Source organism: Megalops cyprinoides, chromosome 20 (assembly GCF_013368585.1).
Source record: "Megalops cyprinoides isolate fMegCyp1 chromosome 20, fMegCyp1.pri, whole genome shotgun sequence".
NCBI lineage: Eukaryota > Metazoa > Chordata > Actinopteri > Elopiformes > Megalopidae > Megalops > Megalops cyprinoides.
Genome location: NC_050602.1, coordinates 18,116,003 through 18,139,301, shown reverse-complemented (window position 1 = coordinate 18,139,301; position 23,299 = coordinate 18,116,003). Strand labels below are relative to the sequence as shown.

At 47.9% G+C, this 23,299-nt stretch overlaps 3 protein-coding genes across 7 annotated transcripts in view; 1 reads left to right on the top strand and 2 right to left on the bottom strand.

The window, feature by feature from the left end:
- Window positions 1-913: 913 nt before the first annotated feature.
- LOC118795594 (protein FAM78B-like) lies at window positions 914-2,711 on the top strand. Its single transcript, XM_036554203.1, has 2 exons — window positions 914-1,294; window positions 2,189-2,711. The coding sequence occupies exons 1-2, from the start codon at window positions 966-968 to the stop codon at window positions 2,709-2,711; spliced, it is 852 nt and encodes a 283-aa protein (XP_036410096.1). The 5' UTR covers window positions 914-965.
- A 2,164-nt stretch (window positions 2,712-4,875) lies between these two features.
- LOC118795263 (UDP-N-acetylglucosamine transporter-like) lies at window positions 4,876-16,959 on the bottom strand. 5 transcript variants are annotated; one of them, XM_036553627.1, is made up of 9 exons: window positions 16,896-16,956; window positions 12,825-12,954; window positions 10,707-10,965; window positions 9,476-9,630; window positions 8,446-8,568; window positions 7,945-8,119; window positions 6,013-6,131; window positions 5,735-5,868; window positions 4,876-5,427 (listed from the first exon to the last, which is right to left on the bottom strand). In XM_036553627.1, exons 2-9 carry the CDS (start codon window positions 12,843-12,845, stop codon window positions 5,337-5,339), a joined length of 1,077 nt encoding a protein of 358 aa, XP_036409520.1. In that variant the 5' UTR covers window positions 12,846-12,954; window positions 16,896-16,956; the 3' UTR covers window positions 4,876-5,336. The 5 variants fall into 5 exon arrangements, with proteins under 5 accessions (XP_036409520.1, XP_036409522.1, XP_036409521.1 ...); XM_036553629.1 differs by lacking the exon at window positions 12,825-12,954 and having other exon boundaries at window positions 16,896-16,959; XM_036553628.1 differs by lacking the exon at window positions 16,896-16,956 and having other exon boundaries at window positions 12,800-13,047.
- Window positions 16,960-19,717: 2,758 nt separating this feature from the next.
- The window catches only part of LOC118795368 (neurogenic locus notch homolog protein 2-like), a 35,111-nt gene continuing 31,529 nt past the window's right edge, over window positions 19,718-23,299 (bottom strand). Inside the window, exons 31-34 of the mRNA XM_036553811.1 lie at window positions 22,591-22,922; window positions 22,168-22,315; window positions 21,953-22,050; window positions 19,718-21,582 (exon numbers count right to left, since the gene is read on the bottom strand). Coding sequence (XP_036409704.1) covers window positions 20,317-21,582; window positions 21,953-22,050; window positions 22,168-22,315; window positions 22,591-22,922 — 1,844 coding nt within the window. The 3' untranslated portion in view covers window positions 19,718-20,316. The remainder of the gene's footprint in view (window positions 21,583-21,952; window positions 22,051-22,167; window positions 22,316-22,590; window positions 22,923-23,299) is intronic.

The following is a 23,299-nucleotide window of genomic DNA, read 5'->3' as shown; positions in this document are numbered from 1 at the left end:
CGGAGAAATAAGAGCTCAGGATCCTGGCTCAGGAGCTTTTTATTGTCTCTCACGCGCGCCCCCGCAGGCGCGCTCTCGGCATCAGCACCAGGACGATTCTGAACAGCGGCCGTTATCGGGTCAGCGTATCGGAGTGAAAGACGGTGATTGTGTTAGACGGGGAAAATGTGTTAATACTACTGACAACAATAGAGATCATTCACATGAAATAAGGCGCACTGAATTAGCCATTTCCATTGACAGTTTGACAGCTCCTTTACGTAGGCTCTGCACTATATCTCTAGCGTGGATTTCAAACCAAGCAGCTCACTGAAGACAACGAAAGGCGAAATGAGAGATACTGCAGCGCTCGACCGAGCTATACTGCTGCCTTCGCAATGAAGCCGATTCTCCTCATGCGGACATCAGCAAGGAACCCTACAGCGGCGATCAGCATGGACCATTGTCTGATATTTCACCGCCCTGGCCGGCTGAGTCCCCTCATCCCAGGGCGCAGCAACAACAATACGCACGTCTCCAACAAAGGCACTGACTCGCCGCCTCTCATTTGTCCCTATCACCTTCGCTTCTGACATGACCGCACCGGGCAGAAAGACGCTACTCAAATGGCACAGACCTGCTGCCGGACACGTGGATTCCAAGAGAAAGGGCGCCAGGCACATGCAGCGAGTCCGGTCCGAGGAAACCCGGCGCTGCGGTAGCCTACTAGGACACGGACATACAGGGGAAGAACTGGGGATGGGCGGCGGTGTGCCTTCCTCCAACCGTCCGTAGTAATACACTGCCCCTCGTATTGCCATCCCCTTCTTATCAGAATCAGTCAGTAGTGCTTTAATGGACCAAATGTAGCTGAGGCAAACTGTTTCCATCAGTCATGCTGTTTTTATTTTCTTGATCTATTGAAGGTCTTCACATCACCAGCGGGGATCTATTGACTAATTAATGGTCGTTTCAATTTGGAGAGAATGGTGACCCCGTCTGGGCTGCTCTCTCCCTGGCTGGTTCTACTAACGCTAACGCTAGCCACCGCCATGGGCTGCATTCAGAGCATCGCCTGCAAAGCGCGAGTTCATCGGGAGAACATCGTGGTGTACGACGTCTCCGCCACCATCGACCAGCTGCCGACGGTAATTGAGGAAGACTCGCCCATTGTGCTGCGCTACAAGACGCCGTATTTCAAGGCTTCGGCCCGCCTGGTGATGCCGCCCGTTCCGCGCAATGAGACTTGGGTAGTGGGCTGGATACAGGCTTGCACGCAGATGGAGTTTTACAACACTTACAGCGACATCGGCATGTGAGTTGCCCGCTGTCAGGTGACGCCCACCAATCCCCCACAGACACACACAAACGTCATTGTTCTGCATCTTCATCAATGTTCCACAATCTTCTTACTCTCCCACTGTTACTGGCAAAGGGTTGTGGGCAGGTGCTGAAAGAAAGGTTTTATTATGTGTGTGTGTGTGTGTGTGTGTGTATGTGCGAGTGTGTGAGTAGTGCATTTGAGCACCACACGACTAGAAGTAACTCAGTATGTTGACAACTCCATGTAATAGTGATTAATTCACCCTCAGCTGATGACATATGCTAGATAAGCAACACACTCTACCTGTAATGAGAGGAGTGGAATTTTAATTGGAGGTTTGTTAAAAATTTACAACCCTGACTCATTATTTAGTCTGTACTTGTGTTTTGGCTGTTGGTGAGATTTTGTATGTAAGTTATTCCAATTAAGATAATAATTCAGCAATGGTGCATATATCATTCAAAGTGCAAACGTCTGTGTGTGTGTGTGTGTGTGTGTATGTGCACTTGCATATGCAGCCTTGTCCACTTCTTGTGGGTGAGCTGATTTTTTGGGGGGGAGGGTGGGAGGTATTTTGGTGTAGGGTAGAGGTGCTAGATAAGGAGGAGTTCTGCAGACAGATGGAGTTGACATGAGGGCACTGCGCATGTTGAAATATTCATCTCCTGCTGACACACACTGCCTGCTTCATCAATGAGATTCTGGGAATCTGTGGCTCTGGGCCAGTACACTCTTCCTGTTATATCTCCCTAACCTTATTTCCCTCTCAGCCTCTCTAACCTTTCTAGAATGGGGACTTTTATTGCTCTCTCTGTCTCTGTCTTTCTGTCTCTCTCTCCCTTTCTGTGAGAGCAGTCAGCCTGATCTCTCTTCCTCCCCCTGCAGGTCAAGCTGGGAATTGCCAGAGCTGCGTGAGGGTCGCGTGAAGGCCATCAGCGACTCGGACGGCGTGAGCTACCCCTGGTACGGCGACACCACGGAGACAGTGACCCTGTCCGGCCCCACCTCCAAGCCGTCCAGCTTCACCGTCAGCATGAACGACAACTTCTACCCCAGCGTGACGTGGGCAGTGCCCGTGAGTGACAGCAGCACTCCCCTCCTCACCCGCGTCGAGCGCGACCAGAGCTTCACCACCTGGCTGGTGGCACTCAACGCCGTCACCAAGGAGACCATCCTGCTGCAGACCATAAAGTGGCGCATGCGGGTGGACATCTCCATCGACCCCGCCAAGCCCCTGGGGTCCCGCGCCACGCTGGCCGGCCGGCCCCGCCAGGAGCAGCCGCGCATCCTGACCCACATGGAGCCCATACCCCCCAACGCCCTGGGCCGCCCCAACGCCAACGACGCACAGGTGCTCATGTGGAGGCCCAAGAGAGGAGCGCCCCTAGTGGTCATCCCACCAAAGTAAACGTGTGGAAGAGGCCCTAGAGAAATGTGTGGAAATGTGTGCCTGTGGGCCTGTAGTAGGGAGAAGCAGTAAGAAGGAAAACTGCCATAGGAGCAAGCTGCCTTACCTGCACATCGGCCCAGAGACTGGCCTTCAGTCTGCGAACGAGCAAAGGATCATGGGAGGTGGGGGAGGTCACACAAATCTGCCCTATATCCCCACTGGACACAGAGAGCTCTGCTTTTAGGGAGACAGTGCTGCACCAGTGCTTAACAGGCTGCTTAACAGGACTATACACTGTCTGCACCACAGCGTACCCCACCGCACCTCACCCCACATTAGATCTGACCATGTGTCACAGTGGTGGATATGACCCTGCATCGCTGCAGTGGACAGATAATGAATGACCCATGAAGTCTGTGTCAGATGAACCGGTGCTGGACAGAGCTCCATGCAATGACATGCTAACAGTCACAGCAAGACGGAGGATGTCATGTCCAAACACTCTAGGGGGGAAGGAAAATGGGACAGTCAAAGGAACAGCATAGCAGCTCAAAAAGTGGGAAGAGTTTGGCTGCAGTGTAGAGGAGGAGCCTTGATATTCTCAGACCAGACCCAGGTCCCCCTAACCCCAAATGGATTTTCTCCACTGCCTTGATCTGGTCTGACCACAATGACATTTACAAAAACACACACATGCAGTCAGCTGTGACCTGAGGCACCTTTGAGAAGAGCTCCAGCTCCACTCTGCAGACATACATTTCTGTTATTTTGGGCTGAAAGTCGCTCTGGATAAGAGCATCTGCTAAATGAACATAATGTAATGTAATGCATACAGACTTGCAGAGTGCAGGTGCCATAAAGCTAAAGGGATAGAGGTGGGTGTGCCTCACACCCATAGGGCTGGCAGGGCTGTTGCCTCAGCCAATCGCAAGTCTGTGGGTAAAGAGACACAGGAAGAACTATTGACTTGGCCAATCACGCTGGAGTGTATCACAGAGGGTGGCAACAGTAGAAGGGAAGGTTAAGAAGAGGCTCACCATCCTGTCCACAGATGCAATATTTAAACAATGCAAGAGCTAAATATGTTTTTGATTTAATTATGGTTCTCCTACCAGTTCCCTATTTTTCAATATGCAATAATTAGCACTGGGGTTATGGTTATGGTTGGAGACAAGATGGTCTCAAATATGACTGCCTTTTTGGCCAGATTTCCCAAACTGCTGCTGACTGAGGGAGAAACCACACAGGCCTTCCCACAGAACATGCTGACTGTTGTCTCTGCTCTATCCTTTCCTGTGCTCTCTCCGCGTCTGCCTTTCTCTCTCCTCTCAGGGAACTTCCCCTTCCTCTCCGCTTCTCCACCAGCCGAACCTAAGCAATGATCACAAACATCCAACGACCAGAACAGTAGTCAGTACTGGTTTGAAAACTTCAGGGAGCACAAAGACACGACTCCACAATCACCTGCAATTTGGATGCGAGGTTCAGATTACGCACTTCAGCCACTGCCTCATTACTATTTCCAGGCCAGATCAAAGGGCTAAGTCAAGGCAATGGTAGCTATATGGAGCTCCAATAGCAGATGGACGTGCCCATCGATGGGGTGGAGCAGTACTAGTGGGAGGAGGGTGGAAGTGTTATAGCAGGAGCTAGGCTGTCCCTGTACATGTAGTAGAGAATACACGAGCCCTTTCCATTTTTTGCGTGCAAATTTTTGAAATAAACGATGTAAAATGATGTATGTATGCTTATATGCAGGCATGTGTCTGTCTGTTGGTCTGTGTTAAATGCAAGGTGCAAAGCCTCCTCTCCTTCCTCCTCCCCCACCCATATTCACAGGAACAGTCACAGCTACAGTGGTGTACATGGTGGTTTACCACATGGCAATGGAATTATACATTAAATTTCCATATGCAAGCGCACACAGACTGTCCTTGAGTCAACAGCATGTGTGTCATTAGTATGAGCACCGGTGCAGTACACATATGTACTTGGTCAGTCCATTATCATGACACTGTCTTAATTTTTTTTCACTTAAAAACTTTGAACCCCAACTCTCAGTCTTTAGCAAATCTCTTGTTCCCACAACCACCACCAGAAGGCATTCTTGTTACTTCTCCCATGAAATAATGGAAACCCCCCCCCACACACACACATTTTTATATTTAGTTTTTATTCCCCTGCAGCCCCCTGGGGCTGTCCAGTCTTCATTTATACTTGATTATACTATTTTTCCATCTCCCCAGCCAAAATGAAACTAAGGGTCCATAAAGCCCAGTCCAGCGGGGAGATGGTTCTGTGTTGTGCAGTGGCCCAGTTTTCCCTCTTCAGACTGCTCAGCCTGCACTGAAAGGATGTCTCCGGATCACAGTATCGAGTACAAGGCTGTGAGTGTGAGCAGGGCCTGGTGTTTTACAGCAGCAGTTTACGGGGGAGACCCCAAACCGGGTAAGTCCCAACAGGTCCGGTCTCCCTCTCGCTCTGACCATGATCCAGTGAGGACCGCCCCTGCTTTCTTCGTTTCCAGTTACGATGAGCACCAGGTGAGTGCGCCAGTCTCACCCCTCTTTCCTCTCCCTCCTCATGCCCCTCCTCTTCCTCCACCATGCTCCCAATATTCCTCAGGTGTCGGCAGTCTCCGCATTAGACACGGCTGGGGGTTGGGGACACCTTGCCCTGGTAGCCGTACAGAAAGGTTGCGAAAATGACCAGCACTGCACCCAGGAAGAAAACACTAGGAAAGACAAGGAAGGAGAAAGGAAGTTACCGGGCAGGATAGGAAGTTTGTGTTAGCATACGTGTATGTGAGCATGTCTGTGAGAGTGTGTGTGAGTGAGTGAGTGAATGTGTGAATGTGTGAATGTGTATGAGTGCATGTATATTGTGCGTAAATGTGTGTATTAGTGTGTATGAGTGTGTGGATACCATACTATATTGACTTTATTGCCCCCTTGGGGAAATTTTCTTTGCAGCATCATGTTTTCATGTATATAGTGTGTGTGTGTGTGTGTGTGTGTGTGTGTGTGTACGTAGGTGTTTACCTGGTGGGGTTGAAGTCCTGCAGCCAGAAGTAAGAGATGATAGTAGACAGGATGATGGAGATAGATGTGGTGAAGCTCTTCAGGATGTTATCAGCATATTTGATAACAGCAGCTACTACCAAGCCACCAAGAGCCTGAAAAACAGATAGATACAAACTGCTATGAACAATAAATCCTCATAATAACCAGTCTGTGTTCAACAAACACTTATACTGTAACTACAACTACTAATGATGTGAACTGGAACGATATTAGTAAAAATCATAACAGTCAGGTACCTGTAGTACCACCACAATCCAGGTGATTCTGTTGTATCCCTGGAACATTCCAGACTCCATCACCCTTTTCCCGTCGTACACAAACATCCCCATGAGCCCAAATACCAGGCCAAAGAGCCCTGTGGAGAGACACCACACATTCAGATACCACACCACATTCAGATACCAAATACCACACCACACACATTCAAATACCACAAACATCCATAAACTAAACAGCACACACATCAGACACCAAACATCACACACTCCATATTCCAATACCACACACAACAGATACCAAATCTCAGATACATTCGGACATCAAAAACCACACATCTGAATAAAACACATGTTCAGATACCACATACACACAAACACACACACACACACACACACACACACACACACACACACACACATACACATGCACACACACTCCACATAAAAACCCATTCACCCACCACAGTCCACATATATTCAGATAACAAACACATGTACATTCACACACCACACTCATTCATACACCAGTGGAGTGAGGGTCCCTGAGTGAAGATGTATGAGTGAATGAATAATTGTGAATGGGTGTATAAGTATGTCAGGGGGCCGGTGTCCTTCTGTGTGTGTTGTGAAGCAATAGGGAGTGACAACGTGTGTCTATGTGTCAATGAGTGTAAAACGGCTAAAGCCGGTGAGTGTCTACATGTGATGGGGTATTGGCTAACGCGTTTGTGTGTGTGTCTGTATGTGAATGAATGAACATAAAATGGCTGAAGTCAGTCTGTGTGCCCGTGTGTGAATAAGAGGGAAGTGGCTAATGCCAGGGAGTCTGTCTAAGTGTTATGCAATGCCACACCATTTTGCCAGACTAGAATGGACTCTTTATCCCAGAGAGGGACTGAAGGCCTCTGTGTATAAACATTGACCTTCACATTGGCCTCACAGGCCAGGGAAACGGAGACAGATTACTGCATTATCACGCATATTGCTACACAAACAGGCACCAAATACAGGTGTTGTTTCATTATATATTTCCCATTTGTAAACTTGGTGTGGCAAAACTGGACACTGCCCATAAAAAACTATTTTAATCTTAAATGTTGACAGAGAAGGTCAGAGAGGAGATACAGAAGCAGGAAGAAAATGACTAACGGGGGGAGAGGGAGGAGACAGACACAGAGAGAGGTTGGGAGAGATAACAGATAAACAGAAAAACAGCCTACGGAAAAGCACAAATGCAATTGTCTAAAGGTAAAAGGGTCAATTTGTTTAGGATGTAATAACTGCAACACTGCACAGCGATGAATTTTGGGTATTGAAGCTTTAATGACACCTCTGCCCTGATGGGGTATGTTTAGAAACAATAGCTCGCAGCATCTAAAATTTAAAGTCTGCTCTGTCTCTTTACATGCAAATTCTTGTATGTTTAGCACGGAGTGGGTTGGGGCTAGGTAGGCAACTCAAAGCAGAATTTGCCTGTTAGTGCTGATCTCAGAGTCTGATCTGCAGGGTCTCAGTTCATTATCCAAGTTGATATTTACACTGGAGCAGCAGCAGAGGCATATTAATTATCCATTTGTTATGCTGTACAAAAATCTGTGTTTTTGTAATTTCAATCTGTACACATTTGAGAAAATTTGAAGGATTTTTATGGATTTAAGTGATTACTATGAAATCCATTATAAAACCGAGAAGTGTAGTTTAACACAGAAAACTATCAAAATGCGTAGTCACAAAGCTACCTCAATATTGACCCTAGCCTAGAGTTAGTGGTTTTATAAGATGTTTGTAGATGTGCTCATTAAATTAAAATATGAGTATGTCACGTTGATAAATCAGAGTACAGCATCAGAATTATGTGACTGACATGCAGACATTCACATAGAGGCTCAGGCAGCCCGACAGTGCAGGACAGAGTGACCCGGACAGACACACAGACGGATGCACACTGACCCAGCTGAATATTCCGGACCCAGACGCTCTGTTTAGTCTCCTTCAGGATCTTCTCGAAGTACACGCCCGCAAAGCCGCTGGAGCAGCAGGCCGCCAGCACCGCCAGCACGCCCACCAGCTGAGAGCCCGCGGACTGCTGCTCCGGCCCCGACGCTGCCGGGGACTCCGAGGGCCACTGTGCGCCACAGAATTAAACACGGTCACAGACACAGACAGCGCGGACAAGTTACGGTCACAGTCACAGACACGACGTACAAATGGTCAGCACAGTTACAGAGTTACAGGTACAGCCACAAACACAGTCAGCACAGTTACACGGTTACAGACAGTCACAGATATAGTCAGCACAGTCAGTTACACACAGTCACAGACATAGCTACCACAGTCACAGGGTTATAGACAAAGTCACAGACATAGTCAGCCATTACAGGGTTCCAGATATTGTCATGGAGATGTCAGGTAGTGGTGAATTACACGGCTCACAGGTAAAGACGGGCTCACCTGCACAAAGACCACTCCGATCATGAGGATCAGCAGGGAGAGCCACTGATACATGCTCAGCCTGCGGCCCAGCATGGACACAGAGAACAGCGCCGTGGTCAGGATCTTCAGCTGGTACGTCACCTGACACACAAACACACACCTGTTCCATTTACTTTCTAACTTCCCTATTTCCCTTTTTATTTACCACGTTCACCATTAAAAAGCTGTGTAGCATATCTAAGTTGTAACCCTGGGAGTTCCTCATTAGATTGGCACCACAGTGATCAAGCCGTCAGTGTAGTCAGTGAGTAACCTGCGTGTCCCAGCCCCATTCCCTTTCCCGCCTGCTCTCAGGCCAGCTGGTCCTTTGTTCGTTGGGCCGCACTGTCTGCCCTGCTGTTCCTGGACCTGTGCTGGTCCTCTCTGCCTGCTGCTGCATCTCCTGCCTGAAGAGCTACCTGCCAGTCTCCTCGTCCACTAGCCAGCTACACATCTTCTCCCCCAGCCGTACTCCTGTCTCTGGCTATCAGTACAGTATTTATAAATGCAGCTTTCAACACACTGAATTATTCGATTCTCTTTGATATGCTCTTGACTCAGGTTGTCACTGGCACTTTATTTACACGGTTCAGGTCCTACCTCACCAACATGAGGTGTCACTATCTCCTTAAATAGTCATGTCTCTGACTGTGGCTTGCTCAACCTGATATGCCACTGTGTTTACCCCTGACACACCTCTATCCTCTTGTGCCTCCTGTTCTCCCCTGTGGCATCTGCCCTGATGTCCTGTTGGAACCTGTCTGTTGAACTTTTTCTCATTTGTTTGCCCAAATGTTCATTTTTTTTCTTTCAGGCATAATTCTGTAAAGCATCTTTGAGCTTAAAAAAGGACTATAAAAAATGTATATTAAAATAGTATGAAAAATTAACATTGTTATTACTGAGAGACACTAAAAGGCCCACGTACATTACATCCATACATTCTGTGCTCTTAGCGTCTCTGTGCCACTCCTGCCTTCCTCCCTCTCTGTCCCACTGTCCCCCTCACCTGGTAGGTGGCAGCATCCAGGTTGGAGAGAGCCACATAGAGCAGATTGTTCTGTAGCGTGTAGATGCCTGAGGGAATGGCCAGCTTTAGAGTGTCCATGGGCTTATTCACAATCTCCTCCGTCAGCACGTGGTTCAGCCCCCGAACGCTGTAGCCTGCCAAGAGAGGGAGACACTGGCTTTGTTCCATGGGGCACAGGGGTGGGAGCGCTGGTCAGAGTCCCCTTGTCTCACCGCTCCCGGAACCTTGCGAGGTGTCAGACGCCTGCGAGTTTCTCAGATGACATAGTGCATATCCTCCAATGAGCACCCACTGCAGTGCACTGTGTGGTTTGGAGTGCGAAAAATAGACGTCGCCATGTGTAAGTGTATTCAAAGATTGTACTTGGCTCACCTCAGCAGTGCTACACGAATGCAGACATTGCCACGGTAAAACAAACCAGGTATACAATTGGTGACTGTATACCTGGCTCCCTGCTGTTTTTTCACAATCACAAATGATGGGGTGACGTTCAGAGCATGTGCAGGGCCATGTATAAATGCAACACAAGTTCACAGATCTCGTAAGATCTGGAAGAACACTGAGGCTTGTTCTCTACAACGCAACTCTGATATGTCTGATAAAGTACTGCCGCTTCTTCAGAGAGCTTGGCTTTAAAGGCTACAGAAGAAGGAAATTTCACAATCAGGGCATTGTTTCTTGTTCTCACAACTTTTTTTAGTTTTAAACAGGCTGAATTGGCTTGGTAACCTGAGACACTCCCATTGTTAAATCATATTAGGAATGAAGTCATTTTAACAATAAAGAGGCAATCCAGTCTTCTTTTTAAATGCAGTTCCACCTAGCAGAGCTGCTGAAGTCATTGCAGTTTGACTCAGCCACTCTGTGTAAGTCACTCTGGGTTAGAGCCCCTGCCAAATGACTAAATATAAATGTCATTCCACATGAGATTCCATTTTCTGAGCAGGATATGCCTGTGCCAGGCAAACTGTGTGTGCACCCAGCATAACCATACACACACATACAGATGCACACACACACACAGACATACAGGTGCGCACACACACACACACACACACACACTCTCTCTCTCTCTCTCTCTCTCTCTCTCTCAAACACTCCATCTCTCTCACACACACACACACACTAAAATGCTCTTTCTTGCTCTCTCCCATACACGCACACACACACACGCACACAAGCACGCGCGCGCGCGCAGCACGAGACTCACTGTGCTCCCTGCAGACGAGCAGCGTGCAGGTGAGGATTTTGAGCAGCTCGGCGGACACCACAGCGGAGGAGGCCAGGTAGCGGGGCCCGTCTCCCAGCAGCGTGCGCGAGTAGCGCATGGTCAGCACCAGCGAGGTGGTCTGCAGCACCAGCACCCCCAGCGACACGTACTTCAGCCGCCACAACGTCGCCGACGCAGACACCGGCGGCATGCTCTCCGCGGCAGGAGCCGGGGCCATGGGGGAGACCTCTGGGGTAGACTGCAGGTGCAGAAGAGGCAGAGATGGACAGATCAGTTGGAGACATTTCAGTCTGGGGACAAAGGTAAAAAGGGGGTGGGCATACACACAACATGCACATGGAAAGCACACACACAGCACACAGACAGCATGTACACAGCAAGCAGACAGACAGTACATAACGCACAGTGTACAGTGTTTTTTTCCCTTTATTACCCTGGCTTTGCAATAGCCAATTCAACATTGAGTTCATCTCATCACAACAACCAATGGCAACAGGGCCAAACACATAAAAAGAGGTGCCTTGGCATTTTTGCCAAGTCCTGCAACGGAGAACACCCTTCAACCGATGACATGAGATATGACAATGCTGAAGAAGCTGGCTGCAACATGCAACAAAACCTGCTGAACTGGTGAGCAGGCACCGTGGAGCTTCCCAGACAAGCACAGTGCACAGAAGCATTCCAACAGATGAGCTTATAAAATAACCAAAACTACCTCAATCAGAAGTTCCTATATGTTTGGACGTTACATTTCTTTCAATAAAAATGGATTATGTATGGGTCTACGATGTGACATGTAAATTTTGGATATTATATAGATTACATTATATTAAATAATTCTTATCTGTCTTCTCTAGTAATACATGTACGGTCTTCATGGAGTGATCATGGATTCTGTAGTTTTGGTGGTGTGCAAAAATGACATATGACCAAAAATGTCATGTGGTGTAAGCATCCCAATACACAGAAGTGCTATAAAAACGTTAAAATAATCAAACTATTAATTACATAAACTAGAATGATTTTGTGAGAATTTGTGATTAAATGCATACAGGCAATTGTGTTTTCAACTATTATGTTACTTGAAAAAACTCTGTCCCAAACATAGAGTTTACCAAAATGTCATACATGAAACCATTTTGGATCATGTGACTACAAGTTACCCTTGTAACACTATGACATCACAAAGAAGGTTAGTAAGTCTCCCGTAAACGCTGAATAATCTTGTTGAACTTTGTGTTCTTTGAGACAAATTCCTGTATCACTTGATATAACCCCAGCAAAACAGCAAATGAATCATAAAGCAGCCCATGCCCACCTATGAGCTCTTCTTTGACTGTTTAGGTTCATTGAAAATATTGCTGTCTTTTAGCAAAATGAGAAATCTATAACACAAAAGGGCTCACCATTTCAGCCATAGTAGGAACAAGCTTCTGCAAATCAAGCGTAAAAAAAAACAGTAAAGAGTTACTGTGGAAGTAAGATAATGTTCTAGATGCCATGTCAAAGACGGGCTCCCATAATTCGAGGTGTGATTGGATCCAATCAGTTTTGTAGTGCTTGTTAAAATATCATCGATCTTCAGCAAACACAAATGATTCTTTGTCATGTTAATGAAGCCACTTGATTTGAACTGAATGTAGAATCAAACAGAGAAAACTCATGCCACATTATCTCAGCACCCAGATTCCACCTCCAGTTCGACCAAATTCCTCAAAGTTCACAGAGCTCTCTGCTTTAGGAGCAACAACCCCTAACTGTCTGAGAAAAACAGGTTTTCTTGTCGGCACAAACACTTTCTGGTGAATTCTGTTGAAAGAAAACATATAAACATAAACAGGATTGCCACCATCCCGCAGACCAGAGCCAGCCAGTCATCCTACCACCAGAGATATGTGCAGTGACCGTAAGATATGAAGCTGAGAGAGAACCTGAAGGGTCAAACCAAACACATGTGCAGCTCGCAAGCTAACAGTTTATCCATCCAGCAGCAGCTCAGATAGAGAGAGAGGAACCATGCCAGCAGAAAAGCGCACGGACAGACAGACGCTCGCGCACACACACATACACACCATGCCAAGGCAGGAGTGTTCAGACCAGTTCTCCTGCTGTGCACATCTCGGAGAATCTCCTCCATGTGTGGCCGGTCAGGCGCCGGAGGCCGGGTGGAGGACAGGCGGGCGGCGGTGTTGCGTGTGTCACACTGGCCTGCCTGCTTCACTCCCTCCTGTTTAAACACAGCTTTTTTTTCTTCCTCTCCTTCCTCTTTCCTACCCCCCCTCCCCCTCCCTGACACTGTAATCCCTACACCTCTCTGCCCCCAGATGCTTTACGTTACACCTGGGAGCACCTGGGTGTCACTTTGTGCTAACTGACTGAGAGCCACACCCATTCACTCGATATGCTCTCATACACACACACACACACACCCACACACACACACACACACACACAGCCATAGCCACAGCCACACGGACACACAGACACACAGACACACACACACACTCTAAACCACTCCCGCACTTTTAACTCTCACTCAAACATACACACTCCCTTTCACTAACATTCACACACACGCACTCCCTTTCTCACACACACACACACACACGGACACCCACACACATAGCCATCTTAAATCTGACCCTTTTTTAAAAACTGAGTACACCAGAGTATCATAACATTACATAAGCAGTTTTTCCCCCACTGCAGGGAACAGGAGTGAAAAACGAGCCCACGCTTTCGTGGCTGAGTGCTGCTGGGAGCCCTGGGGAGGGGTGGACACACTGGCTCCTTGTGAAGGCCTGCTCCCGCTCTGGCGCCTGTCACACAGGCCCTCTCTGTGCACCTCTCTAAACTGAGACACATGTACCTCTCAGGCCCCACACAGGGCAACTCTCCACACACACACGTAAACACTCACACACTGTAAAACACTCACTCTCTCTCACACACCCATGCACGTAAACACACACACTTACACAAACTCTCTCTCATGCATACTCAGATATTCTATTCCCTCTCTCTCACTCACAGACAAAGACACGCTCATACACACACAGTAAATCACTGTCTCTCTCACACACACACTTGTAAACACACACACACAAACTCCATCTCACACACACACTCACTCTATTCCCTCTCACTCACTCACTCACACACACACACGCACTCAAACCCTCACTGTCTCTCGCTTTCTTTCATACACACACATACACACACACTACACACATACATACTAGTGCAATTCTTGCTTAAAGACGTTACTCAAAAGTAAGGTAAAACGTGTGTGACGGTTAGTCTGCTTCTGAGCAGTGGAACACACAAAGGTTCCGTATTTTCCCTGCCACGCAGCATTAGGCGGTGACGTCATGCGAGGGATCACAAAGGCTCCTCTGGAATGAGTATTTCCACATGCCACGCACACTCGACCCCACGTGCATTATCCCTCGGGGCCAGAGAAACAGGTTCGGCTGCTGTCATTTCCAGACATGCGACTTTTGGTCTTAATTATGTCTCTCTGGAGAAATGTGAGAAAGGGCATTATGAAGAGCTTTTTGTTGTTGGAGGGAGTTGGTCTGGCCAGCAAATATTTGTCTAGATATGATTTCAGCTGTGTGACGTATGTATTCAGTCAGAGAACATGCTGCTGACACAGGAAGCTGATCCTGGACATAAGCCTTGGTGAGAACACACAGACGCATATCAACATTTCTATCAATGCCCTTGGCTTCACCTCATATAGCTGATCGCGTGGAGCTGATCATGGCAGAAACAGTTGACAATATGGAAATATCTGCACAGATTCGAAGAGACTTCTGAAGCCCATGCCAACAAATTGCTCAAACAGGCCATGTCACATTCCGATATCCGCATGTACAACTCCATTCAAGCATGCATGTCCAAGAGTGGAAATCAATGACAGACCCTATAATTCCTGAAATGGATTTACAAGAAACAGATAATACCACTTAAATATATTATGTATTCCTATGACAATTTGTCATTATTATTTCTTATCTTGCCGTCCATTCTCTGTGTGCTGGCAGATTTTCCCATTCAACGGAGAGGTCATTAAAGTTGTTCATTATTATCGCCTCTACATATATTTATGGGCATTGCATCCTGCCTAGTAATCAATGTCACTAACAAGCTTATTTCCAATGAAGTCTGAATGAAGGTGCTGTAGACTGAACCCGCAGGTAAGCTGATGATTGTGTTAGGTTTACTACACATTGCATTAGCACAATGCTGCTGTTGTAGCCCCTAGATGCTAAATTTGTCCACAACTACCCTTACCATTCTGCATGAGTGCGCTGCACAGCTATGAACCGGCAGAGTCTGGTGAACAGATAAAGTGCTCAAAGCGTATAAATTCTTTATGAGAGAAACCCGCTGTTGAAGATGTGTCTGTGAAACTATGATGTTGTTTAATTAATATATTTTGTTTCATATCTTCCCCTCGAACAAACCGGGATCAGCTGTCTCTAACCAGCTTCAGAGTTCCCCAATTCCCATGATTTTTCAGCAATGTTTTTAAGGAAGAAAGTACAACTTCAGTGATGAATTTTACTGCCACAGTAGTCCAATTCCTCTGAAACTTGGTTGCTTTACAAACGGAACAATGGGGAAATAGTTTTGGAGGAACATATTTTTCTTTTTTCTTAGCACACTCGCAGATGCTCTGTAGCAAATACCAGTCTCCAGTGGGCTTTGGTTGTGAGCTTAATGTACAAGCCATTGAGTAACACAATTTATTAGCAATATTACCACACCATCATAGCTCAACAGTGACTGACAAGATAAAGTTTCGGATTTAGCATTAAAGGTGGCATTAATGTATTTGCTGTGAGAGATAAAACAAAGAATGTTATGTTTTTACATGGACTTTTACTTCCATGACTTTTCAAAAAGTGCGATATTTGAGCACTCACTATTACTTTCAAGGATAAAAATGTCTAACTATTTATACTTTCAGGATTGTGGGAAACATTTCCTTTAGCTGAGCAATGCTTGTTCTGGGCCCCACGGGACAAAGCACTACTCCTAGCTAAAATAAAAGTCTGCATCATATGTTTGTTTTATAAGGGCTTTAAAGGTATAGTAACATTAACAGAAAGGTTTCGGTTGTATCCTTTCAATAGTACAAACACGCCGAACATGCCGACCTAAAAAAATAAGAACTAGTGGCCCATGCTTGTTAAGTGCTGTCAAATCCCAATCGATAATTCGAACAGCTAAGTATAAATCAAGGACAGACTGGAACACTTTAAAACAAACGGTGAACAAACACCAGCGTGCAGAACATGACACTGGAAACAACTCTCCATACAGGAACGGCCTGAATTTCAGGTTAAGCCGCATCAACAGACACTCTAAATGAAATTCTGAATGCCACGCAGACATCTACCCCCCGCACATCAGGAGGCAGGTTTTCAGAAAAACTGGTCTGATAACTGTCAATTACTCTCATTACTGTACATCTTAGTTTTGATCAATCGGCTCACTATCATTGAAATTCCGAAATGTTACAACCACCCCTAAATTCGAAATTAAAAATAGAAATAAGGCAATTTCTCGTATTGTCCTAATAACATGACTGTTCATACCCTTTCCGATTTATCGTTAAGCACTGTAATGTAACTCCACAGATGATCATACACACTGCTAGTAATAGTCGGATAGTCTCCACGCACAGAAAAAGGTAATTATTTAACTACAAACCAGGAGCGTCAACGAACCGGTGAGACTGCAACTAAGTTAGCTGACTACGCTTTCAATTTAAATCGCAACGGCACTTTACCTTAGTTAGCGAACGTTAGCAAGACCAACGTTACCGTTACTTTCTAAAGGTGAAGTCAGCTACCCAGATAAAAGTTAACTAACGTTACGTTAGTTAATTTGAATGAACGTTAGCTGACTCGTTAGCTACACTTTGAAGGTAACAACTCGATGTTACATTTGTTTGTAAAATAAACATCACACAAGTAAAACCCTACTTGCGACCTTGCTAGCTGCATCGTCAACACTTGTGTTGCGGCTCTGAGTAACTTTAGGTAGCCAGCCAAGTTCACTAACTAGTTACCTAGTTAGACTAACCTATAGCGTCTTCTGCGCGCCTACTGATATCAAGCGAGCCAGGAAACTTCCTCCTTATAGTGCACTTACCACTTGATTTCCAGGGACGTAGCGCTGAGCAGCGATCCAGCCTATGGCAAGCCGTTTGTCGTTTAATCCTCCTCTGCCGGTGTCACCAAGCTTGGGGTATATGTACACGCGAATGATTTATTTCCGCTAGCGTCCCATTGATCGCATGACAGCTCGGGCTGAAACCAACTCAAATTGCTTCGTTATCACTCCATTATATTATTGTCATTTAGCAGAAGCTCCTATCCACAGTGACTTTCGTAGGTTAAAGTTTTTTAAATGTTTTCCATGTTTACAGCTGGATATGTAGCGAGGCAATTCTGGGTTAAGTGCCTTGCGCAAGGGTACGGCAGGAGCGTCTGAGCAGGGAATTGAACCAGCAACATTTCGGTGTTTCTCCTTACCACAGCTACCACCCTGATCAATATTGTGTAATTTGAAATAAGACTTGAAATTATTCTTTTTTTTTTTCGTTTAAATTACATGTTGTCGTTTACATTCTGCAACGCGACGAGGAGATAAAGGACGCTTCAATTTCAGACAAAAACATTTTTCCGTATGACTTTGCAACATGCAATTTTTTGAGACGGAATTCAATTTAATAAAATTGATTACTTTAGATACTTTCAACGTTACATGTAGGCTCTGTCTCACCACGTTTGAGCACAATGTGTAGCAAAGACTATCAAACAAATTAAGAATCTTTTCACGAGCTTTTATACTGCAGAATCGTTGCAAATCAGACTATCACATATCAGTTAGCATTTCCTGAATTTGGACAGAAATAAAGAGTAATTATCCACAAGTCAAAATAATATGTGGATATAGGAAAATTCCGCACGTGTAAAATCAATAAAAAATAGCGTAATTCCATCTGAAAAATAAAATTAGTACTCATCATATCTACTGGTATTGATTATTCAGCGAATTCATCGTTTGATTAATTGAGGAAAGCAAACAGTCTTAACCAATAATCAATCGGTTTGAAAGGTAAGGCCTGCACCTGCCCTGTTTCTAGCTCTCAGGCTGCCAGTGGTTACGGAACCGCCACTATCTATAGATCTGAACCCAGAAGCTCCTGTCCAGGTAAGATTTTTCCTCCTCGCTTCCTCTCATCCCGAAGAGTCTCGCCCCTCTACAGACACCTGGTGGCGAAGCGCACAATAGGTGTTAGGAACAAAACGAGTCAGGCAGCTAGACATCAGTTACCTATGAGTCTCATTTTAAATCTATGTCTTGCTTTGTTAAATGAAATATAACTGTCGTTGCACTGTTGTTAGCAAAACTCAAAGTATTCAAATAATGACCTTTTGCATAAGGTAGGCCTTAGTTGCACACATACAAGCGCATCACTGACACAGAACACAATTCCTTTATTAACACCTGCAAGTAAATCACACACGGAGTTCTGAAAAAAGGTTTATTGGTGTATTTAAGTACCTGTCAAATCATTGGTGTTTTTTGTTTCGTCAAAACGTTTGTCTATTATTAAAAATCAATAACTGTATCGTGTACAAAGATGAGAACCTTCTCGGTTTTGTAACAATGATATACCTTTGGTAAACATGTTAAAATGGTACAGCGAACATACAATATACAATGCATATAAAAATTCATTTGGGTGTCGATAAGCTTTTATGAGTAACAACTAGACCGACAGCCCGAAGCATACACACATTACACTGCAAATACATGGGCAAGAACTTTAAAAGCTTTACACATGTATCTCTCTCCTTTAAAAGGGGATGTCGCAAAATGCGTGTCAAGGAACAAGAACGTACAGCATGCATGATTAAACATTCGGACATAGGTCCCGTGCGCATTTTCAGTAAGCCTCCAAACCTTTTTTGTGGTATTTTTTGTTCTCTGGCTTTTCACGTGACAGCAGTGTAACAGAAAGCCCTCGATTCACCACAGGTCTGCAGTGTCACATGACTTCTTACAGAGTGAAACGTCATGAAGAGTGCAATACTCAGGTTCAGATGTAGTCTTTATATAAAAGGTGAATTAAGACAGGAACACCAAAATATAGCAAAAGTGATTAAATACATATAAAATGCATGCTGCAGTTTAAAAACAGATTTCAGAACCAGTCACACTGATAGAAACTGTTATAAGAAGATTGAGATTAACTGGAGAAAAACTAACAACTGTGTGCCCAACCTGTACCCGCACACTTCCCATAAAGAACAATGGAAATCAAACCAAATTTTGACAACAACCCTGCCCCTTCCCCATCTCACTTCAGCACAGTGATAATTGCTCTCTAAGAACAAAAGAACAAAACACAGAAGTAGAGAGAACCTAGGGGCCCTGTCTGTGACAGCATTAATATGTGATCATACCAGTATTACAAAATATATGTATAAACTGAGATGAAAATTAACTTAATGAGAAAGCTAGATAAACACTAGAAAATGAACCCTGGGGAGAGTGCCAAGTATCAAGAACACCCTAACCATAGTTATTACCAGGCTGTATGGTTTGACAGTCAGGAAAGGACTTTGGCCTTTGTCTCCCACCCCGCTTTTTCGGCTTCCCTGGTCTCCACAACACAGAGGTTGCTCTGTGGCAAACATCAGTGTGCAGGCCCTGCCCGTCCCTCATACTTTCTCTGTTACACCAAAATGGCCACCGTTCTCAAGAGGAAAGACAGGACTGAGCGAAGAATACAGTGCAACATAGTGCAGGTCTTCAAAGGGTCCATCACAGCTAGAGGGGAGACAGATCCTCAATATGACACAGATACTTTACCCCTGCTTTTGCTTTTACCTGAAGGCCTGGGGAGGTGACTGTTGGAATTGTGATATTTATTAACTCTGTAACCGCCAGACTGGTTTGTAATTGCCAGTCTTTTTTGTCAGGGGAGTACTTAACTAACCAACAATACAGCAGGAAGAAAAAGAGGGGAGGACGTTGCAAGTCACACAAGCATATTCCTCATGGAAAATGACCCAGAGGGCTCCCGCAAGCAGACACATCCAGTCCATCCTGTCCATTTGTCCTGCTTTTCACTGGATTCAGTTTCCTCAAATAACATGACATTTTTAAAAAAAATCAAAACCTCCAAGGCTCCTTTGCTCTGCCAAGCCCTAAACCGTGCCGTCCTTGATTTTTTAGCTCAGATCACATGATTACTTGTAACATACGCAGAAAATAAGCAGTCCGCTTATTCATTTGCGTTTGGTTTTCCTGCCGGAATTAGCAGTTCATTAGGGACCGTCTCGCAGGAAGCTGTCCATGTGTAAACAGCAGCAGAGGGGAGGCAGTGAGGATGAGACAGGACAGGAAATTAGTGCAATACATGACAGAAAGTATAGAAGAGGGAAATGCATAGGGCTGTGTGTCTGTGCACCAGAAGGGGGGATAGAGGCCATCTTTATGCATATGCCTCCATGCTGCTGTGTGTCTGTGTGCCTGCAGGGGGCGACTGAGAGCGTCTCTAGGCATACGCCTGCATGCTGCTGCCCCGGGGCTGCGTCTGCTGCATCCCCACCTGGCCCTGCTGCTCGGGAAGGTGGGTGCGTCGGGGGAGGGCCAGAGCGTGAGCGTTCCCCAGGGGGGTGGGGCTGGTGGTGACGTCGGACCAGTCCGAGTTGGAGTGGGGAGAGGAGGAGGACCAGGGGTCGGGGGACTCCGGGGACGGGGTGAGGTAGGGGTGCTCGCCAGGGGCGTGCGGCATGTGATGGGGGGTCGTGGATTCCGACCCGGCCGTGGTGTAGCTGTGCTGGGAGGGAGGGGTGGGGTACGGATCCACCGGGCTCAGGTGGTAGGGCGGATGGGGTCGCCGCTGGCCATCGGCTGGGCCGTGCAGGTAGGGGCGGGGATGGGGAAGGCCCCCGTGGGGCTGCGGGTACCTCATGCCCTGACCGCAGTGCATGTGAGCGGGGCCCTGCTGCGGGCGGGGCTGCCCCTGGCTCTGCCCGCTCACCGGCGCCATCATCTGGAAGGCGACGACGGGCGAGAGGTGGTCTTGGTTCAGGGGGACGCTCATGGAGGGGTGCGGGCCGGACGAGCGAGGCTGGGGCAGGCCGGGGTGCGGGCCGGAGAGCTGGGAGGGCAGGAGTCCGAACGCGGGGCCGTAGCCGTGCTGCGACTGGCCCGCCCAGCCCTGCTGCTGGCCCAGCATGTGAGCGACGGGCGGGAGGAGGGGCGTGTGAACGGTGGGCGGAGCCGCTCCGCTGGCCTCTCCGCTGCAGGCGTGCGGCGACTCCAGGGAGTCGACCGGCGACAGAACGACGGAGCTCGGAGCAACAGAGCCGGCCGTCTCCCTGCTGCCAGCCTGAGGGCCGTTGCTGCCTCCCCCTTCCCCGCTGCCCCCGACGACGGGCCCCTCCCCTCCGGCCGGCTTCTTCCTGCGCCTGGCCTTCACGTCCTTCGGCTCCTTCGCCGTGCCCGCTCCCGCCTTCACGCCCCCGCGCCTGTTCTTCTTCCCCTGGGGGCGCTGCCCCATGAACCCCCCGTTGCTCACGCAGAGGGAGGGGTGGGCGGCGGCCCCCGGCAGGTGGGCGGGGCCGGCGTGCGGGCTGTGCATCAGGTTGTAGTCGTCCAGCAGGCGCACGATGTCGTGGTGCATGCGCTCCTGGGCGATGTCCCGGGGCAGGCGGTCCATGTGGTCGCTGATCTCCCGGTTGGCGAAGTGGTCCAGCAGGATCTGCGCCGCTTCGAAGCTGCCCTCCCGCGCCGCCAGGAACAGCGCAGTCTCCTCCTGGCGAGAGGAGGAGTGAGAGGAGGAGTGAGAGGAGGAGCACACACGCCTCAGAACAGACTCGCAGACAGACACAACCATCACAGATGTGCAAGGATTTGGAGTGATTGGTAATAAACAGAGGAAGAGGAAGGGGATGCAGACAACATACACAAACCACGAGAGTTGTGCACACTCAAGCAGACACACACAAGCACGCATGCACGCCTTGTTGGATTTGGAGAGGTTGGTAATAAACAAAGACACACTAACGAACACAGACCAAGAGAAGATGGAGAGGAAATGGGTGCAGATGACACACAAACAGCACACGCACACACACACAAACACACACACACACACACACACACACACACACACACACACTCACCTTGTTGTCCTGCATGTCTCGGTTGGCTCCGTTCTTCAGCAGCACCAGTGTCGCCTCCACATTGTTGACCGCTGCTGCCCAGTGCAGAGCCGACTTGCCTGGAACAGAAAGATGTTGGGCGGAGGGTGGCGTTAGAGTTCTGGCTCAGGCTCAGGTCCCAGCGTCTCCTGGTGAGCTAGTGAATCTGGCGACACGTCAGCGCTCGCTGTACTTACCGTGGTCGTCCACTGCGTTGATGTCAGCGTGGCAGTGCACCAGCTCCTCCACCATGCCCTCCACCGCGAGGCGGGCCGCGAGGATCAAGGGAGTGGTGCCGTCGTTCATGCGGGCGTCCAGCTCTGTCGCGCGGTTCCTGAGGAGGATCTGAGGGGGGGGAGGGGGGGGAGGGGGGTGTGAGTCAGGGGCTGGTGGGGGCAGGGGCGTGTGGATATTGTGTTGAACTGGTTAAAGGGTGAATGAGGGAAACCGTTTGCAGTGCAGTGTCTTCAGTTGTTTGAGCAGAGCTTTTTGTGGTGGGATGGGGAGGGGTTTTTCTGGAACACCTTGAGGTGGGAGGAGAAGGGGGGGTATCCGAATACGACCTCCTTGGTGGGTGGAGTTTACCTGGCACACGCCCTGTGGGAAGGGGAGGGGCTTACCTGAAACACGCCCTGCGCGTCTGCGGCAACGGCGGCGTGCAGCGGGGTGCGGCCCATGTTGTCGTGGGCGTTGGCGTCGGCCCCGGCGTCCAGCAGCCTCTTGGTGGCGTCGGCGCGGGCGTAGCGGGCGGCCAGGTGCAGTGCGGTCTCGCCTGTGCGGTCGGTCTGGGCCACGAGCGAGGCCCCGCCGGCGATCAGGTCGGTGATGATGCAGGTGCCCGGCTCGTCCGCCCCGCTCTCCTCCTCCTCCTCCTCCCCCTCTCCCAGCAGGCTGCAGCACTCCGGGGCTCCTTCACTGCGCAGGGACGCCAGCATCAGCGGCGTGAAGCCATCTGAGAGACAGAGACAAACAGAGTCACAAAACTCCCCCAAGGGCACACAGTCACAGCCAGCAATACACCATGGGTCCAGTTCAAGTGTCTCCATACAGTGCCAGTCAAAAAATTTGGACACATCTGAATAAGATAATGGGCAACATGCATACAAAGACATTTTGATTTAAACACTGGCTTAAAAATGCTTAAATGCTTGAAATTTGCTTCTTAGACAAATACAAATGGTGAAGTTGATGCCCATCCATGAATTCCTTTCCAAAAAACACGAAAAAAAAAGATTTATATAAAAAATACATGCACAAATTAAAACAGACACTGATTCTAACACTGAGACACACAAATACACACACATGCACACAGTCCCAACCACAGGT